The 18,873-nt window shown below is 47.1% G+C and overlaps 2 protein-coding genes and 5 non-coding genes across 8 annotated transcripts; 1 reads left to right on the top strand and 6 right to left on the bottom strand.

Moving 5' to 3' along the window:
* The first annotated feature begins 5,379 nt into the window (after positions 1–5,379).
* On the top strand, positions 5,380–10,408 carry IDH3B (isocitrate dehydrogenase (NAD(+)) 3 non-catalytic subunit beta). 2 transcript variants are annotated; one of them, XM_019733777.3, is made up of 12 exons: positions 5,380–5,528; positions 5,666–5,746; positions 5,870–5,968; positions 6,068–6,188; positions 7,836–7,896; positions 7,973–8,105; positions 8,213–8,346; positions 8,437–8,539; positions 8,622–8,768; positions 9,009–9,103; positions 9,214–9,274; positions 10,277–10,408. In XM_019733777.3, the coding sequence occupies exons 1-12, from the start codon at positions 5,493–5,495 to the stop codon at positions 10,355–10,357; spliced, it is 1,152 nt and encodes a 383-aa protein (XP_019589336.2). In that variant the 5' UTR covers positions 5,380–5,492; the 3' UTR covers positions 10,358–10,408. The 2 variants fall into 2 exon arrangements, with proteins under 2 accessions (XP_019589336.2, XP_019589335.2); XM_019733776.3 differs by having other exon boundaries at positions 5,381–5,528; positions 9,976–10,408.
* A 1-nt stretch (position 10,409) lies between these two features.
* Positions 10,410–15,937, bottom strand: NOP56 (NOP56 ribonucleoprotein). The gene is made up of 12 exons (XM_019733775.3): positions 15,817–15,937; positions 15,573–15,662; positions 15,130–15,244; positions 14,218–14,379; positions 13,846–14,044; positions 13,287–13,474; positions 13,053–13,204; positions 12,760–12,860; positions 12,245–12,393; positions 11,893–12,014; positions 11,572–11,706; positions 10,410–10,870 (listed from the first exon to the last, which is right to left on the bottom strand). The coding sequence occupies exons 1-12, from the start codon at positions 15,817–15,819 to the stop codon at positions 10,496–10,498; spliced, it is 1,791 nt and encodes a 596-aa protein (XP_019589334.1). The 5' UTR covers positions 15,820–15,937; the 3' UTR covers positions 10,410–10,495.
* Positions 11,777–11,846, bottom strand: LOC141568373 (small nucleolar RNA SNORD57). Its single transcript, XR_012491517.1, has one exon. It is a non-coding gene; the product is annotated as a small nucleolar RNA SNORD57 (small nucleolar RNA).
* LOC141568374 (small nucleolar RNA SNORD56) lies at positions 12,105–12,175 on the bottom strand. Its single transcript, XR_012491518.1, has one exon. It is a non-coding gene; the product is annotated as a small nucleolar RNA SNORD56 (small nucleolar RNA).
* On the bottom strand, positions 12,612–12,697 carry LOC141568384 (small nucleolar RNA SNORD86). The gene has a single exon (XR_012491528.1). It is a non-coding gene; the product is annotated as a small nucleolar RNA SNORD86 (small nucleolar RNA).
* LOC141568377 (small nucleolar RNA SNORA51) lies at positions 13,604–13,735 on the bottom strand. The gene has a single exon (XR_012491522.1). It is a non-coding gene; the product is annotated as a small nucleolar RNA SNORA51 (small nucleolar RNA).
* On the bottom strand, positions 14,539–14,606 carry LOC141568385 (small nucleolar RNA SNORD110). Its single transcript, XR_012491529.1, has one exon. It is a non-coding gene; the product is annotated as a small nucleolar RNA SNORD110 (small nucleolar RNA).
* Positions 15,938–18,873: the final 2,936 nt, after the last annotated feature.

Below are 18,873 nucleotides of genomic sequence, written 5' to 3'. Positions count from 1 at the left end.
TAAATTAATGGCCTAAACCACATAAACACACAAAACCATAAAAGCATTAGAAAAATATATTGGAGAATATGCTTATCATCTTAAGGGAGAGGAGGGCTTCTAAAAAGAGAGCTAGGGCTTTGAATAAAAAGGTTGACACATTTCTGTATCACATGGGATGTAAGCAGAAATGGTGTGTGTAACTTCCAGGAAATGCCATTAAAGGGCTGACGGCCTCTGCTCTTTTCTTTCCCTGTCCTTGCTGGTTGGAATACATACACGATGGCTGGAACTGGAATACCTGTCTTGGATCTTGAATGAACTTGGGAATGGAGGCTTTGCAAGGTAGATCAACAAGATAACAGAGTCTGAGCCTCTGACACTGGAGGACCAGTCCAGCCCTGAGCTGGCTATCATTGAACTTTCATGTGAGCAGGAAATGAATCCCTCTCTTGTTAGGTCTGTGGTTATGTCGTATGGTGTCACTCACTAATCCTAACTGATACACCTGCCCAGCTGCAGGTGAAGGATTATAATTGGTATACGCTACTGGTTCTCACGTTCAGAGTCATCCAGGGAGCTTTTAAAGAACACTAGTATCTGGGCCCACTCCAGACAAATTACATAAAAAACCAAAATCTCTGGTGGTAGGGGCCATACCTATGTATTTTTAAAAACTCCTCAAGTGAATCTAATGTGCAGCCAGAGTATGAAGAATTAGTTTAAGCCAATCAAGACAAACCTCTTCCCATCTTTCCCAGTTTCCCTTGTGGTAGGAGTGGTCATGGACCTATTTCTGGTCTGTGATACCTAAGTGGAAATCTGCTGAGAGTGTTTCTGAGAAAGCTTTTACATTTCTGATAAGAAGGAGCAGATATGGCTGGGACTGTTCTTTCTCTCCCTTTCCAGTTCTGAATGCAGAAGTGACATCCAGAGCTGCAGCAGCCACATGGTGTATAGGAGGCACCACGGATGGGGATCTCAGACAACACGCGAAGGCGGGCAGAGTGGAAAGTTAGCGAGCATCTTAGGAGGCCTCTCCAAACATCTAAACCAATCCCAGTAACTCCTGACCTTCAGGAGTGAGGGGAAAAAACTTAACAACCCTTATTTGTTTAATTATTTTTCTGTTTATTGCAGCAGGACACATTCATAACTGAAACACACACATGGGCACAGGTGCTTTGGGGGCATTTTGTAACATGTATCATGTGTACAAAGAAAATCGCACAAGGATATACACAGCAATATTACTGGTAATGACCCAAACTAGAACCCACCTAAGTATCCATCAACTTGAGAGAGGCTCAATAAATTCATCAAAGTCACATTATAGAGTACTATGCAGCAAAATAAAACAACAAGTCTGCTCATTCTTTAAGACATGGTATCTTAGATCTCTAAGACAGTGTTGAGTGAAAAAATTATAGAACAGTAAGTATATAGAGTATGAAACTATTTATTCTGAAGCACATACCCACACACTAAAAGTAATATTATATATTCTGTTTGTGTGTGTGTGGGGGGTGTACATGCATAGCATAGAGGTTTTGAAGGAGACGACTGCTCTGGGACTGCCTCAGGGGCTTGGGAGCTGTGGTTGGGGTGGTAAGAAACTGTGGCCTTATTTATAATATATAGCATTTTTTTTTTAAAGAGGAATGTAATCACTTACTTACTGTCTAATTAAAAATACCCAAGCAAAATTTTATATTCAAACTAGCAGAAAAGGGAGGTTCTACTTTTGGGGGCTCCTCCCAGTCATGGGTATCACCTTGCTCAATCTCTGAGCTCCTGGTCTCTCCTGCTCACCAAGAGAAGGATCCTAGCCCTGGATGTAAGCCTGGCACCTGGCTCCTAGCCTTTCTTCTGCCTCAGCTGATGACACTATCTTGGGTGACTCCCATGGTGACACATCTGTGACCTATCTAATACTGTGGGTCTGAGTCCTCCTCTGCAGGTGTCTCCTCGAGGTCTCTTTGGCACCCACTCTCATCACCCCATTTGGGGCGTCATCATCATTGGCATCCACAACTGCTGGTGGAGACACCCTCCTCTCCTTCTATCTTACTTGCTCAATGGATCCCATGAGCACTGCGCTTTGAATACTTTGGGACCTTTGAGCCTTTTCTCACCTGCCTACCCATGTCTTCTGACTGCCTTCACTTCCCTCCTGATCCCATTTTGCCAACACTTTCACTTCTCTCTAGCAAAATACTACTTTTGGATGAACCCAAGTGTTGGCTTTTTCCATAAAATCACATACAATTACATCATGACAACCATCTCAACAGGGTCCTTAGTATTGCTCCACTCATAAATCCCTCTCCATTTCTCTCAGTCCTAGAACTTGCACCAGTCTTACTCACTACTCCTCACTGTACCTCACCTTCTCAAATACACCTGCTCTCCTCACTGTGTCCCAGTACACCATGTTCCTTCTCACCTCCACAGGGTAGTAGCTGCCTCATCCACACGCTCTTTGCCAGCTGGTACACCCATTCTCCCAACTGCTTCAGGTGTTGGTTAATTGTTCAGTTACCCACTTCTCTGCAGGATTGTCCATGGCCAGATGGAGTCTCCAAGAGCCAGAGATACCTGGAAGATTAGACCATGCAGGGCTGAAGCAGGGCTATTAAATCTTGCCTCAAATTGGGACAACCCTGAGACGGCATTCATGCTCCACAGCTCCCCAGATAAAGCTGAGGCCAAATCTTGCCGAGTTCCTTTCCCTGTCCTCTTCTTAGGAAAGGCTTTTAAATGCATAAAACAAATAGGACTATAAAGGAAACTCATTATATTGACATATAATACTAATAAGTAACCTTGTAACGTAGTACTATGTGTGCTGCTTTATTAATGCATTAAATAACAAAATCTAGCATTGGGTCAAATAATATCAAAGTGGGGATGAGAATAAATGACATTTCAGGATATCTGCCTAAACTGGAATGTGGTATGAAATATTATTTCTATTAGTGACAAAGTCAAGGGTACTACAGGTAGCACTGTAATTTCATTCTACATTTATAATGAAAAGAAAGGCTAAATTTCAGTTAGAAGTTAGTGAGAATAAAGATATAGCTTTTGGATATGTTCCATCCAAGTTCATGATACTGATTTTGTATTTATGGACACTTGGAGACTCTGTGGACCCCAAGTTAGGACTCCTGTACTAGAGGATTTGTAGGCTTGGGACACTGACATTCAATCAACCCAGCCTGACACTGAGCACTCATATATGCTCCACAACAGTTAGAAGGAACAAGATGGTTTAACCTCCCTCCCCTGCCCAAGAGACTGGTTAAACAATTTCCCCATTCTCAGGCAGTATCAGTGAGAGATGCTTTCATGGGAGCTCAAAGGCCAGGAGAGCTTGCCAAGCTCACAGGGAGAACACAATGGCCTTCAGACAACGATGGTGTCATCTTTTCGGCTTGAGTCAATTAGTACCCTTCATTAGTTCTGAACGTGAACATCCTGATGAGAGCTACATACCATTACATCAGTTAGCAGATATTGTTTGTCATCTGTACTTAGGTCTGTGCAGAGTTTAGTTATGGAAATAGTGTTGTAGTTACCTTCAAGAAAATTAATATTTTCTGGGATAAAATTAGATTATTACCAAAGAATGGATTAAGGTGGCACATCGCTCTTCGTTCCCACTCTAAATTTCCTAAAGTAACAGAAAATGTAGTCTTTAAAAAGAATAAATTTCCCACTTTTTCTTCATCAGACCGAGTGATATTTGGAGGAGAAAAATGGTGGACGGCAATAATACTGTAGAAGTTGGGATCTAGGGAATCTATGGAAACAAGATGGTGATACTCTCTGGTTTTGATTTGTTTCATGGGCTATATGAGTGGAGATAGATAATTAATATTTATTAATATTATACATTAATAAATTATATTAACTATAATATTTATAATAGCCTTACAGTTACACAGCACTCCTTATTTGTTCAAGACTCTTACAAATTTATTATCTAATCTTTAAGTCTAGAAATCTCTTCATTCCACTAATGTAGAGAATACCCTGCCTAAAGGAATGCAGAGACAGAGGCACAAAGCTGGTGCTTGGGTCCCCAAGATTAGAACCACTGCATTCTCTCCCTTGGGGTGGGAGAATGCCCTGCACCTCTTTGGATGAATGAGACATACAAATCAGAGAACCTAGCTAGTGGTTCTTAAATTTCAATCTGTTATCCTATGGGGGAGCTGTCGTGCAGGGCGTCCGGTGGGGTCTCTGCTCCCGCTCCCCATACAAGAACGCAGGATATGGTGAAGCCAGAAAGGAACACCCACGGAGCCATAGATGGGGGAGTCATACCACTATATTCTCTCTGGCAGCACTATACTCTCAATGGAGGCTGGATTCACACTGTCCGCAAACCACCATCCTAACTGCAATCCGTGCTTGCCAGCCCAGCCACCATCTTCTTGCCAGCCCCCATTTTCTCTCTCTTTCCTCTCTCTTTGCTAGCACAGCCACAGCAGTTATATTAGTGGCCAATGGCTCACTGGTTACAGCTGACGGCCAACTAGCCACAGCTGATGGTCATCCCATCACAGTTAATGGCCATTTACTACCTGAGCCAGCACCTGTCTATGTGAGGCCGAGAGCCTGGAAACTGCTTTCTGGGGCTCTGCCCCCACAGGAGCCCATTAAATATGTATTTTATGGGGCCCCAATCCTGAGATTCAGATTCGGCAAGCCTGGGGTGGGACTCTTAAGTCTGCAATTTAGACAAGTGCCCCTGGTCCAAAACCACACTTCCAGAATACTGGCTTAGGCAAATCCTCCTGTCAGTTTGTTTTTAGGCATGTCACTTATAAACAGCATGTGACTAGAATTTTAGAAACCAGTCTGAAATTCTCCTTTAGTCACACTTACATGCTGGAAGTAAGTTCTGTCTCCATTTATGGTCCTTGCTCAGGGGAGTTCAAACCTGGGACACTGTCTTAAGAGAAACAAGTGTCGGAGCAAAAAACAAGAGCACACAGGAAAAAACAATGAGGAAACTTGAATAATTACTGAGTAACTGGCAAGGCTAGATTGAAGGAGAAACCAGACACACACCTTGCTCCATGGACTGTGTTGTGTTCATTGACACCTTTAAGGCCTGCCATATGGTCAGCGAGTACTGGTTGAAAGAAAAATATGTAGACACAAAAACATTAAGATAGATTCCCCAGTTTGTGTCTCAATTGTTATTACACTCAGGTCTTCGTCGGATAAACATGAAATCTCATATTCTCCTTTAATGTTATTTTGAAATTTCAACATAACTTAAATATGGTGACTGTAAATAAAGCAATAGACAAAATGGTTGTACGTCCCGTCAGCCGCCAGGGTGAGTAGAAGAGGATGAAAGAGAAGGAGGAAGAGCAGTGGGCGCGGGTGTTGGTTGAAAGAAGAGAACCATCCTGCATCCCAGGAAGGACCGGAAGTCGGGGTGCCGGCTGCTCAGCCTTCTGACGTCACTTCCCTCGCGACTTCCTGCGGAGAACATGGCGGCTCTCAGCTGTGCCCGCTGGTTGACCCGAGTGAGGCCCGGGGGCGGGCCGGGCCGGGCCGGGCCGGGGGCGGGCAGGGAGCAGCGGGTTTGTACCGGGCTCGCTGTAGTAATTGGGGTCTGGAGATTCCAGACCCGACCTCACAGGCTTGTGTGTCTCTGCCGCAGGCGCTGGTCACCGCCCCGACCCCCCGGGCATGGAGGAGCCTTTGTACCTCGGCGGTGGCGCACGCCGCCTCGCGGAACCAGGTAAGTAAGCGTAAGCTCGCTGGAGTCTCGCCCACCCCCCATTCCCCTTCTCCCCCACCCGTCGCCGGCCCCGCAAGACCCCTGCGTCCACCCCAGCTTTAGCTCTAACGGCTCCGGTCACAGGCCGAGGACGTGACGGTGGAGGGCGCCTTTCCTGTGACCATGCTGCCAGGAGATGGCGTGGGACCTGAGCTGATGCACGCTGTCAAAGAGGTGTTCAAGGCAAGTGGCCTGGGGGAACCAGCCAGCAGGGACGGTGGGGTGGGTTGGAAAGGCCTTACTTGATCCTGACCATGTAATTTTTTGGACCTGTCCCTGAAGGCTGCCAGTGTCCCAGTGGAGTTCCAGGAGCATCACTTGAGCGAGGTGCAGAATATGGCATCTGAGGAGAAGTTGGAGCAAGTGCTGAGTTCCATGAAAGAGAATAAGGTGGCCATCATTGGTATGTGTGCCCCCTTGCTACCCTGCCCATGTGTCATTTAAAATTAAATGAACAAATGTTCATTAAACTTCCCTTCACACATACTAATATATTAACTCCCCCAAGCTCCCACCAGATTCATAGCCATTTGTTCCTTCCGGTTGGGACCACTAGTTGAGAGATCACGGGAGCTGTCTGCAGGAAGGCTCCAAGGGTTCGAAGTATGTAATGGGGCGACACCAGGTCATCAAGTCTTGTTAATTGTGTTTCTAGAATACCACTTCTAGCCGCCTCTTTTCTGTCTACCCTCTGCTTTCCTACTTGAATATCCTCATTTGATTTTTTGGCTTCCAGTTCTGTCCCTGCAGTCCATCGTCTACATGTCTTCTCTTGGAAAGACCAGCATGACTTTGCTTTAGCATAGGAAAGTAAGTTCTTTCTATGGTGACCCTCAGCTTTTCTGCCTTTGTTTTTACAACACTTGTTCTGTGCTTTGGTCACACTAGGCTGTGTTAGTTTTCAAATACATGTACTACTATCTTGACTTACGCTGTTCTTTCTGCCCAGAATGTTCTGATGCTACCTGTCAGAATCCTCCTCATTCACTGTATTAGTTTCCTAGGGCTGCTGTAACCAATTAACATACATCTGGTGGCTTAAAATAACAGAAATTTATTCTTTCACAGTTCTGGAGGCTAGAATTTCGAAATTAAGGTGTTGGCAGGGCTACTTCTGAAGGCTTAGGGGAGAAACTTTCCTTGGCTCTTCCAGCTACTAGTGGTTCCTGGCGGCTCCCGTCATTCCTTGGTGTTTCTTGGCTTGTAGATGCATCACTCCAATCTCTGCCTCTCTCTTCATATGGCTTTCTCCTCTCTGTGCCTGTGTATCTGTTTCTCCTTTTCTTGTATGAGTACTTGGATTTTAGGACTACCCTAATCCAGGTTGATTTCAGCTCAAGATCCTTAATTATACCTGCAAACACTAGTTTCCTAAATAAGGTCACATTTACATGTTCTGGGGTTTAGGGCATGGACATATAATTTTAAGGGTCACTGTTCAACCTCCTACACTCACTAAACCTAAGATCTGGCTGAAGTGTCAGCTGTTCTGACATTTCCTGATATTACCAGAGGGAATTTCCTTTCTGTGTTTTTATGTATGTTATTAATCATGTATTTTATATTATCTGTTTATCCCACTGCATTGTTTGCCCCTTGGGAACAGGAGTTGTGTGTTGTGTTTTTGGTTGGTATCCCTAGTACCTTACACATGGTTGATATTCAGTAATTGTTGGTTGAAAAAATGTCATATACTTAGACACAGAAATATCAAGAAAGGTCACAGATCCCCTAGCATTGTTTCTCAACATGTTAGACCCAGGCTCTTTGATAACATGAAAAGAATCTTCTGTCCCCTTTTTAGCTCATTTTGAGGTTTCAACATAAATATGGTGACTAAAAATAAAAACAGTAGACAAAATGTCTCTGGTTTTAACTGCATTGTTCTTTGCCCCTTGCCTCCAGAGGAATTTAAGGGTCACTGATTTGGGAGTTGGAGATGGGAGTCTGGGTTGCGTTATGTCACTGAGGGGATTAGACACCGATTTGGGTTTCTTTGGGCTTGGCCTGTGCCTGACATTTTCCTGCCCCTGCAACTTTGTTTATGCAGGAAAGATCCACACCCCAATGGAGTATAAGGGGGAACTAGCCTCCTACGATATGCGACTGAGGTAGGTGGTGAGGGCCTTGGGTCAGAGGGGTACGGGGACACCAGGCACAGTTCCGATGGCTCTGCTCCACCCCTAGGCGTAAGTTGGACTTGTTTGCCAATGTAGTCCATGTGAAGTCACTTCCTGGGTACATGACTCGACACAACAATCTAGATCTGGTGATCATTCGAGAACAGACAGAAGGGGAGTACAGCTCTCTGGAACATGAGGTGAGGCCCTAGAAATTGAGGAGGGCAAGGGTGAAGGTGGGAGAGAGACGTAGCTCCTTCTTCCCTTCTTTCTAGTGTCACTCAGCTGCTTCTCTTTTCTTACCCAGAGTGCGAGGGGTGTGATTGAGTGCTTGAAGATTGTCACTCGAACCAAATCTCAGCGGATTGCAAAGTTCGCCTTCGACTATGCCACTAAGAAGGGGCGGGACAAGGTCACGGCTGTCCACAAGGCCAATATCATGTGAGGAAAGCGGTTGTGTGATATAGGTTCCTGGGAAGGTAGTCCCCTGCACTCTCTTGGCTGAATCTATTTCCTTTGGTCCACGGGCAGGAAACTTGGGGATGGGTTGTTCCTGCAGTGCTGTGAGGAAGTTGCTGAACTGTACCCCAAAATCAAGTTTGAGACAATGATCATAGACAACTGCTGCATGCAGGTAAGGCCCTCCTCATTGTCTGTACTCTCACAGTGCTGAGGGAAGGCAGGGAGTGGAATTTACTTCTCTTCTCCTGCCCTAGCTGGTGCAGAATCCTTACCAGTTTGATGTGCTGGTGATGCCCAATCTCTATGGAAACATTATTGACAATCTGGCTGCTGGCCTGGTTGGGGGAGCTGGTGTGGTCCCTGGTGAAAGCTACAGTGCGGAGTATGCAGTCTTTGAAATGGTGAGTGAGGTCACCTCCTCTCTTAGCCTTCTTGTGGCCTTCTTCTGACCTCAGGGCCCCCGTGGTAGTTCCCCCTAAATGTGACCCCCTCCTAAGTGACCCTGGCCTGCTTCTGCCCCCTCCCTCCATGCCTCTTCTCAGTGTTCCTGGCCTGACCTCTCTCTGCCCTAATGCCTTCCCCTGACCCAAACCTCTGCATAACCTGCTCCCAGTGACTCTGGCCTGCCCCTTTCTCCACAGGGCGCCCGGCACCCATTTGCCCAGGCAGTGGGTAGGAATATAGCCAACCCCACAGCCATGCTGCTGTCTGCTTCCAACATGTTACGGCACCTCAAGTAGGTTGTGGCGGGCTGGGGGAGGAGGCGGGTGTTGTAAAGGGAGCACAGGTGGGGAAATGGGAGCCGACGAGTGGGGAATCTCAGTTTCTTCCTGTCCACATTGACAGTCTAGAATATCACTCCAACATGATTGCAGATGCAGTGAAGAAGGTGATCAAAGTGGGCAAGGTGAGTTTAGAAAGGCTGTGGGATTCAAGGCCTTGGCTCTGCTCTCTGGGTAACCTGAATTGGGGCCTCCTTTCTCTCTAGGTCCCCAGAACATCTGCTCTCTGATCTTCCCCCACCCCTCTCAGGGCTACTCTTCACCTTTCTCTTGGCTGTCTCATCATGATCTCCTTTGCCTTAGTTGCCATCTGCTATTCCTTCTTTCCTGCTCCATCCATTGGCTCTTTTATGGGCCGTCTTAATGCTGAACTTGTAGCTCTCTCTGGGGGGAGAGCACGGGGGATGGACGGGCAGAGGGAGATAGCAGGCAGGATGAGGCATGGGGGTGTCAGTCACCTCCACCCTGGAAGCCCATCCTCATTTGCATTCCCCTGCCTGTTTCTTTCCTCCCACTTGGTCTGTCTCCTTATTTCCTCCAACGCATCCTCATCCTGTCTCTGATCTGCATTTGCCATCTGACTTCCTACTCAGCCTCCCATTCATTCTGTTCAGGCCACGGCATAGCTCTTATAGTGGCTCTGGCCTTCAGACCTGAGTGGACGTGCCCATGCTCTTCCAACCTGGCCACCTCCTTGCATCTCTGCTGCATTGTCTACTGGCCTTGTCACCCCTTCTTGGGCTCCCATTTCCATCACACTGCCCTACCCCGTCTTCATGGGCTCTCTTCTCTTCTTCCCCACGGCTGTTGCCGGTGGTGGCTGTAGGTGCGGACACGAGACATGGGCGGCTACAGCACCACAAGTGACTTCATCAAGTCTGTCATCGGCCACCTGCACCCCTATGGGGGCTAGAGCCCTTTATTCCCTCCAACCTCATGAGGACCATACCACCTACACCTCCCTTCAGTACAGTGGACCAGACAAGAGCCCTTAAACCTGTAGAGCATAATTACCTTCTGGGCAGAGCCTAGGTTGTCCTGGGGCTGGCTTCCTTAAGGGACTGTTATGTTAGGGGAGGGTTAGGGATGGGCCCAGGCCACAGGATGATGACAATTCTCCCCCACAGGTTCGAACTCCTGACATGGGTGGCTATGCCACCTGCCGAGACTTCACTGAGGCTGTCATTGATGCCCTGTCCCACCCATAGGTCCCACCCACACCCGTGTAAAGGTGTCCAATAAAACACATTATATCATTACTCTTGTGAATTTGTTTTTATTGTAGGGAATGGGTCGGGATGTGTCACTATGGGTGGTTATACCCGAATAGTGTACTAGTGTCCATTCTAACCTTCCTGGGCCAGCTTTTGGAGCTTTTTCTTTTTCTTGGAGCTGCTGTTCTTGGTGCCAGCAGTCTCTTCAGGTCCACTACTGAGTGGGTCCTCTTTGGAAGAGAATTTCCTCTTTTTCTTGGGGACACTCCTATTTCCTGCCTCTTCAGGGTCAATAACTGATTCCTCTTTGGGGAAAGATTTCTTTCTCTTGGGAAGACTTCCATTGCCACCTGTTTCCTCAAGATCACTACTAACCAGCTCCTCCTTGGAAAAAGATTTTTTTTTCTTGGGTTTGGGTAAAGAGACAGGTGGGTCTTCCATTCCATTTTCCTGAGGAACCTCCTGGAACTTTTGCTTTTTCTTCTTTTTGGGTCTTTCACTTGTCTCCTAGAAGGGAAATTAGCATGAAAGTGTCACTCATCATATAAACACTGACCACTGACCCCTCCCCATTAAAGTGCCAGCAATTGAGTAGGGCAGAAAGACGAGGAAATGCTGTTCAACTACACAAGGTTTCTGGGATGATTTTTAATTGAGTAAATAAAACTAGAAATCCACCCCAAAGATGACTACCACATAGAAGGTAAGAACATGTAATTATTTAAACCCATTAAATAACTTACAGAAAACCCCACCATGCTAGTCACAATAGAACTGTCATGCCAGCTTCCAGAGGGGACCCTGAAACACTACTGGGCAAACTGGGCATTAAAATCCCAGGGAGGATCCTAACCTACAGCACATTGGAGACCTCCCTGCTCCCATCCTCACTCAGAAATGCTACCACCTCCGAAAACACCGCGGAGAACAAACAGCAGGAATTCACACTACCCCCGTTGAGGACTCCTGGGAGGCAGCCGAGGACAACACACTTGCCCAGGGAACCAGTGTGCTACAACCAGCTCTCTGGGCTCTTGAGTAAGTTCTATCGGCACCTATCTCCTTCCTATAGAATCAAGAGGCAGTTTTAGCTATTTCGGCCTGGACTCCGGACTCAAGACCATGGCTTTGAGGCCACATATCCTTTGTTCTGCTGTTGAAAACCGTACAACCCAGGCTCTTCACATAGGGCCAATCTGCCTACTGACCTCACACTCCTCCGGCGTACTACTATTTTCTGAAGATGCGAGGGCAATTGCAGCCAACCGTTTCTTTTCCTTCTTCAAGCGTTTTTTCTCCTGTTTCTCCAGCTTCCTAGTAATCTCAGCAGCCGCTTCCTCAGCCTGGCCAAAGAAAAGTGCTGAAAAGGCTCTGAAGAGCTCTGGCCCTCCAGGCCTCCCACCTGGCTTTATTGGATCAGGCTCATTAAATCAGTTTTTTGCCTCCACCTACAAGGTCAGGCTAAGATAGTTCATCACCTCCAACAGTCAGCTAGGGTTCTACCCCCACCTAGCAAAGCCTGAACTGACCTGAACCATTGCCTCCTTCATGACCTCCAGATTCTTTCGTGGAATATCTCCTGTCTCATAGAAGGACAGCCGTTCCTCAACTTGTTCTCGAAGCTTCTCCCCAAAGACACTTGTGGGCACCTCTGGGTATTATGTGTGTGGGTAAACAAAACCTGTCAGCTCCTAAAGAGACAAAATACTCCCTACCCCCAGTACTTCCTTTACCCTCAGCTTCACTCAGACCCAAAATATCAACACTCACTAGGTGAACTGCTGTTGACGAAAAATGTTACCATCATTGTAGAAGCTACGGTATTCAGCCTCCCCCGCCCTCCAAGCCCCTTCTCACAAATGCCAACTCCTCCACCCATACCAGAAAAGCAATCAATTCGTGAGGCGATACTGCATTTGTTTGCCAGGTATCGGGATATGCGCCCTTTGTTCTTGGCAGCTGCTCGGCCAATGAAGGTGGAGTGGAAAATGAGTCCATATTTTGGAGTGTTACCCCTTGTCTTCAGGGCCCTGGGAGAAGAATATTCAGCGGACAGTTTAAGATCAGAAATTTCAACCCTATTCGTCAAGGCATCGCCTCCCCTCCCCTTTGCTCTCAGTCTCCAGAGTGAGCCTCAGGCTGGGCTGGGTCTCTGTCCCATCTCTTGCCAACCCACAGCTCCCAGAGGCAAAGGGAAGGCATCCAATGTCGCTGACCTGGAAACTTGGTCCCTTTGCTGGGCCCTGGGAATCACTCAGACACCAGGACTGGCCATCACCCCCATAGCAGAGGCCTGCATAGGTCAGGAAGCCCTGGTCAGCCATCATTGTGATCCCCAAACAAGCAGGGGGCACCAGAAGTGGCACCTGAGTGTGGGCAGGTGCCCTCACTGGTACCTGAACAGGGCCTTTTCAGCCCCAAGGATCTGCACTGTGGATGCTGGATACTTGGCCAGGTTGGTGAGGCTGCCAGCATGAGCAATGAGACGTGCGCCTACCTAGAGAAGGATTCAAGGGATCAGTCACAGAAGCTGGAATAGCCAACCTACCAACTGCACAATCCTGCTTCACCTCCCCCCTGACCCCCGTTCAAGGGCAACCGTGAAAGACATGGTAGATCAGGAAATACAGCAGTACAGATATACATGGTAACATTCCTCAATCCCGTTTTTTCATTCTCTACGACGCACCGCTTCCCCAATTAGGGCCGACAGGCTGGGGGCTACTTGGCTCATCTTGGATCGCAGGTAAGTGTGCAGGCTCTGGCGGTACTCTGACAAAGACACCACACGACTGGAGAAGCTCTCGATGTTTATCAAGTCGATGGCTGATATGTCCATGCCTGAAGGACACCAAATGTGAATGCAGGAGCCAGATATTCAGAGCCCTGTATCTTCCTTTGGCTGCCAGGCTTTGGTACTGACCCATGGAGGACCGCGAGGCATCCAGAATAGCTTTAGCTTTGGCCCCATCCATCGTCAGCTCTTCCAGCTTCTCCAACTTTTCTTCATTCAACTCTTTTCGGTTCCCAATGAACTGAGCAACACGGCAGTATGTAGCATTGTCACTGATGATCTTCACCAGCTCGGGAAAGTGATATCCATACCACTCCCTGCAAAGAGCCCAATCACTCCCTCACCCAGCTGCCATGTCTCAAATAAAGCCACAGCCTCAGTTGTTTTCACAACTACTCTTTGCCGGGAGGAAATGGGAACAAGTCAGATCCCAAACCTCCTCAACTCCATGTCTCCCCATTCACAATACAGACCAGGTAAAGGGCCTGGGCTGAGGTGTATATGAGGTGGGTTTATTCTGCCTCCTCTTTCTGTACAGTCAGTGTAAAAACACAGCCTGTGGTAAGCACCGGGAGGCCCAACCCCACCCCACAGTTCTACCCATAGGAGCCAGTCCTCATCTCAGGATTCAAAACTAGCTAAACCACAGGCCACGGCCCCGTTCTCAAGGGTTGCCCCTGTACTTTACCTGACACGCATGGAGAAGGTATTGATGTCCTTATCTAGCTGGTCCAGGAGGCTAATGGACTGGATAATCATATTGTCCACCCGGTTCACATTAAACTTAACTTTGGCACGAGAATAGCTGTGTCCCAGCCCCAGCTGGGCTTTACAAGCAGACAGATCGGTCAGCCCCTTTACCAGGTTGTGGAAGTGCAGACGAACTCCTGGAGGAGGGCAAGACTATGAGCAACGAAGGGCCCTGAGCTAGCTCCTGCACCCATGCGCACCAGCCAAGCAGCAGGACTTACCAGAAGCAACCTTAAGCTCCCTAATATGTTTCCAGAACCCCCTCAAAGATGTCAAGAATGGCATGAATATTAACAGATAATTGTCTCACCTCGAAGGATTTCGGCTATCACGCCTCCAGTCTGGCAGTTGTACCCTAACTCTTCTTGTATAGCAGCACCAATCTTGGGGTCCCCAACCCCCAAGAGTACTTTCTTCTTTTTGGATGGCAGGTGAGTCTCCAAGAGCAGGCGGAGGTCCTCATGAACAACACCTCAGGGCAAAAAACAGAGCTCCCACTAACAGATTGAAGGATACTTAAACCATAAAAGGGATCCTGTCTCCTCAACTGCTGATTAAGTGACAGACTGTTCTTACATTGGTCCAGCAGAGCATGCTGGGAAGGCATGCCTAGACCCCTCCCCTTCAGGCTTTGCTCAGAGACATGGAGACATCAGTGATTGCACTCAGGGGATTGACAGACTCAAGTCATCACTGCAAAGCATGAATGGGCCACAGGAAGAGCAAGACTCAGGTCCAATAATACAAGTGTGAAACGCATAACTGAAAGCTTAAAGCATACCCCCCGAGCACCATCAACTACTAAAGTATTCAGCTCCAGATTTGCCTTCTGGGACCAAACGTTTTTCTTGGCTTTCATGTATGAAAAATGCTCTTTCCAATCAATTAAACCAAGTAGTAGAGAACCACTTGTGAAGGTTTAGCACTGAACCAGTACCCCTCTCCATTGCATTTGAGAATCATTTATCACTAGATTTCACAAGGTAAGACCGCATGCTGGATTGTGTGCTTTAAATATAACATTCAGACCACGAGCTCTGAAAGACTGTTTTAAATCACATCCTGTACACGGGCAAATACCATCCAAAACATAATCAGATTTGGAATAAATTAGCCGAATAAAGGCAAATACTATCATCAACTCCCTAGGAGAAGAACTATACAGTAGGAAGAACTATATCTCTGCTTAAACCTCTGCAATACTTGGAGGTGGCCAACTCACCTTCAGACACAGCGTTGGCATTTTCCAAGGCAATCTGGGATGAGGCAAAGGGACTAAAGGCCACGAGACGAACGAGGTTGTGGAACTTGCCTAAGTTGAGCACGCACTCCTCCACCTGGGGGTAGAAAAAGGATGGGAGGTTCCTTCCCTCGCTGTCGCCTCTAGGGCGCAGTAAAGCAACGGTTCTCAGCCCTGGACGTACATAAGAACCAACTGAACACTTGAAGAATGAACCGATCGATTATTTGGCCCTAAATCCCGGTTCTTCTTCTTGGATACTGGATGGAGGGCCGAACGCTTACTTCTAAATGGTCCTAACGCGATTCTAGTCTGGAATGGAGCTTTCAGGCTCAGCGCACCCACAACGCGAGCGGCCGGCCACGTGGGAGCGCGCAGTGCATGCTGGGGACCGTGTGGCCCGCAAGCCCACCACTTCCACTCACCTGCGGCAGCAGCAGGCTGATCTCCTCCACCTCCTTCAGCGCCAGCAGCGCGTAGCCAACCGCGTGCTCGAACAGCACGTGCAGCAGCACCTGGAACGGGAGTCAGGGCGCCAGCGTCAGCGCGGTCCCCGCGTTCACCTGGCCCCGCTCCCAGGGCAGGCTCCGGCCCTGGCTCTGGCTCTGGTCCGAACCCAGGCCCAAACCACGGCCTTCTCCTCTCCCGCACCCCACAACCACTCCTCACCATGGCGCCCGCTCCTGGCCCGGCTCGCAATGCGGCGAGCGGGCTCCGGCGCGCAACACCAGGCTCCGGAGGCCACGCCCCCGCGCCGCCGGCCAATCAGAGGCTGGGGACGATACCTTTCCGGCTGTTCGGAGGGGTCCGCGGGGTGGTATAGTCTTACTTGGAAGGCAGTGGAGGTGGCGCGAGCGCGGGCGGGGTGGCCTTTTCCTGCCTCAGCCGCGGCGCGAGCTGGAGCGGTTGCCGCGGACGCGCGGGCCGGGGCCGGGGCCGGGCCCTGCAGGCCGCAAGACGGTTTGGAAAAACGCCTTTCTGGATGATAGTGCAGGCCCTAATTTTTTTAATGATATAAATTACGGGCCGCAAGGCTAAAGTGCCATCGGTCTGGAGGCCCCGCGCTAGTCGCGGCCTCAGTTCCCAGATAAACTGTTGCCGAGCCCGCTTCCCGCAGCGCCGGTGACCTCAGGCTCCACACCCCACCCTGCTCCCCGCATCCCCCAGAACCACTTTCTTCCCGTCACTCGGGGACAACCCTCCCAGAGCCCCGTGGGCCGCGCGCCTTTTCCTTCTCATGGGGACGGAAGCGGGACCTGGGGTGCGCTGACGCAGTCACTCCTCGTGGCTGATTTTGTGTTTTTAAGTTGTATGTTATGTATTATTTTTTTAAAAATGATGGTGGCAGGCGATAAAATAGAAAAGAAAGACGATTCCACGTCTTCTAGGTCAGTTTCTCCTTCCTCTTGAACAGAACCGAGCTCCTTTGCCGGGACCACGTGTTGCTCATCCTGTTGAAGGGCCCTTAAGTCTGAACACCCGGTTCTCTCCGAGTGAACTGGAGCTGCTGCCCTGTGCACGAGCGTGGCTTTTGGAAACGCAGGCGACTTTCGAAATTACCTTCGCTTTAATAATTAATATTGAAACCTGGTTATCCTAAAGTAGTACGTAGGCTGGTAAATTTAAAACAATCGTTTAAGGGGATTTTCATAAATTCCTATAACTAAAGTACACTTAAAAATGTAATATATTCTTTCTTTTTAAGCAATTCAGTTACTTGACAAAAATCCAAGTACTGAGCTCACTCTTAAAACCCAACATATTAAACTTAAAAATATGTTGGTAAATCTTAAAATCTCATAATCTCAATATTGCTTGCAAACATGGTTAAATTCTGTTATATATATCCACTTAAAATCATGAGTCAGAATCAGTTCATTTCACATTTAAAAATGGAATTGCAAAAATAATCTGTAATGTTAAATTCTCTTAAACATTATAAATACCAAATTAAATAGACGGTTCCTCAAATACATGGTGATGGAAGGAGAACTGACTCTGGGTGGTGAACACACAATGGGATTTATAGATAATGTCATACAGAATTGTACACCTGAAATCTACGTAACTTTACTAACAATTACCCCAATAAACTTTAATTAAAAAAAAAAAAGATGGTTCCAAAATGTCATGGAGAATATTAATGCTATGACTGATTTACTTCAGTATTTCTATACTTAATCCTAAATATTCCCGGAGTTACCAGTGCTTATCTACTAAGGTAGCAGTTTTCAAAGAAGTCAGAGTTCTTTAAGGAATTGCAGAATTAATTTAGACATTCTTGGCCAGCATTAAAAAAAAACCAGGATGAACGAGAATAGGAAATAATAGTACATAGATTAAGGGTATTGATTTGTAAAACTTGTCTCAGGTAAACATACATATACACATATGTGTATAAATATACACATAGTATGTGCATGTAGAAACGTACACACACATATATACATATATATATATATATATATATACACATATATATATATATATATATATATATATAAAATTATGAAACATTTCTGTGGATTACATACAAAAAGCCGGAGGAGTCACTGAGCTGAAAGCTAACCAAGTCACATTTTAGATAAATGAGCATCTGAGTCTAAGCATAAGAAACAGGAGGGCTGATGTCCAAGGGGCGAAGATGGATGTCTCAGCTCAAGCAGAGATAGAACTAATCTGCCCGCCTTTCACCTTTTGTTCTGTTCTGGCACTCAAAGTATTGGATGATGCCACTCACATTTGGGCAGGCCAGCTGTTTTACTCAGTTCACCAGTTCAAATACCTATTGCATGCCAGTTATCTTCCTAGGTGTAGGGATACAGTAGTAAACCAACCAAGTCACTGCCATCAGGGAGAGTACACTCTGTGGGGGGATGGAAAATCAAGTAAATATGTCATGTATCAGGTATTGATAAGTGTTAAGGAATCTTGCATTGTTTTACAGAGGTCCTCAGTGAAGAGGTGACATTTGAGCAGAGATCTTAAGCAAGGGAGTAAGCAATGCAGAGATCTGGGGCAATCATAAAGACAATGGTAATACTAACTCGACCTCTGACTTCAGAGATTTTGTAATCCAGGGAGACGGAACATAACCAAGTGCTGAAATGGAGTAGTATGGGAGGCTGCCTGGAAGACACTTGGGGGGGGCCTGGGCTCCTGAGGAAGACTTCAGGGCCAGAAGGGGTTTTACCCTGTTTCCCCAAAAATAAGACCTAGCTGGACAATCAGCTCTAATGTATCTTTTGGAGCAAAAATTAATACAAGACTGGGTTTTATATTTATATTATATTAGTATTATATTAAAGATCCAGTCTTATTTTACTATAAGACTGGGTCTTAAATTAATTTTTGCTCCAAAAGATGTATTATAGCTGATTGTCTGGCTAGGTCTTATTTTCAGGGAAACATGGTAGGTATTTATGGAAGAGTGTGTAGGTCATTAAGATTGATGGAGGAAGGAGAGTGGAAGCAAAAACCAGAAATAAGAACCTGCTAGAGGTGTAAGGTTCATCCTGGTCAGTAGTTGGACAAAGAACATGAAGGATCTAACATGTAAGAAGACCCAGAACATAGGAAGCCTTGAATGAAGGCCAGGATGAGTGGCTTGGGTCTGATGAGAGTCTTATTTTCCATCAAGCATTGGTTGATTAGAGATTAGTTTGGAGGTGATGTACAAGACAGATTTCCCAAAAAATTCCAGCTGAGAAAGTGACCAGAGCTGAG

This window comes from Rhinolophus sinicus, chromosome 13, assembly GCF_057876585.1.
Source record: "Rhinolophus sinicus isolate RSI-liver-muscle chromosome 13, RSI-T2T, whole genome shotgun sequence".
Classification (NCBI taxonomy): domain Eukaryota; kingdom Metazoa; phylum Chordata; class Mammalia; order Chiroptera; family Rhinolophidae; genus Rhinolophus; species Rhinolophus sinicus.
This window is presented reverse-complemented; position numbering and strand designations above follow the sequence as displayed.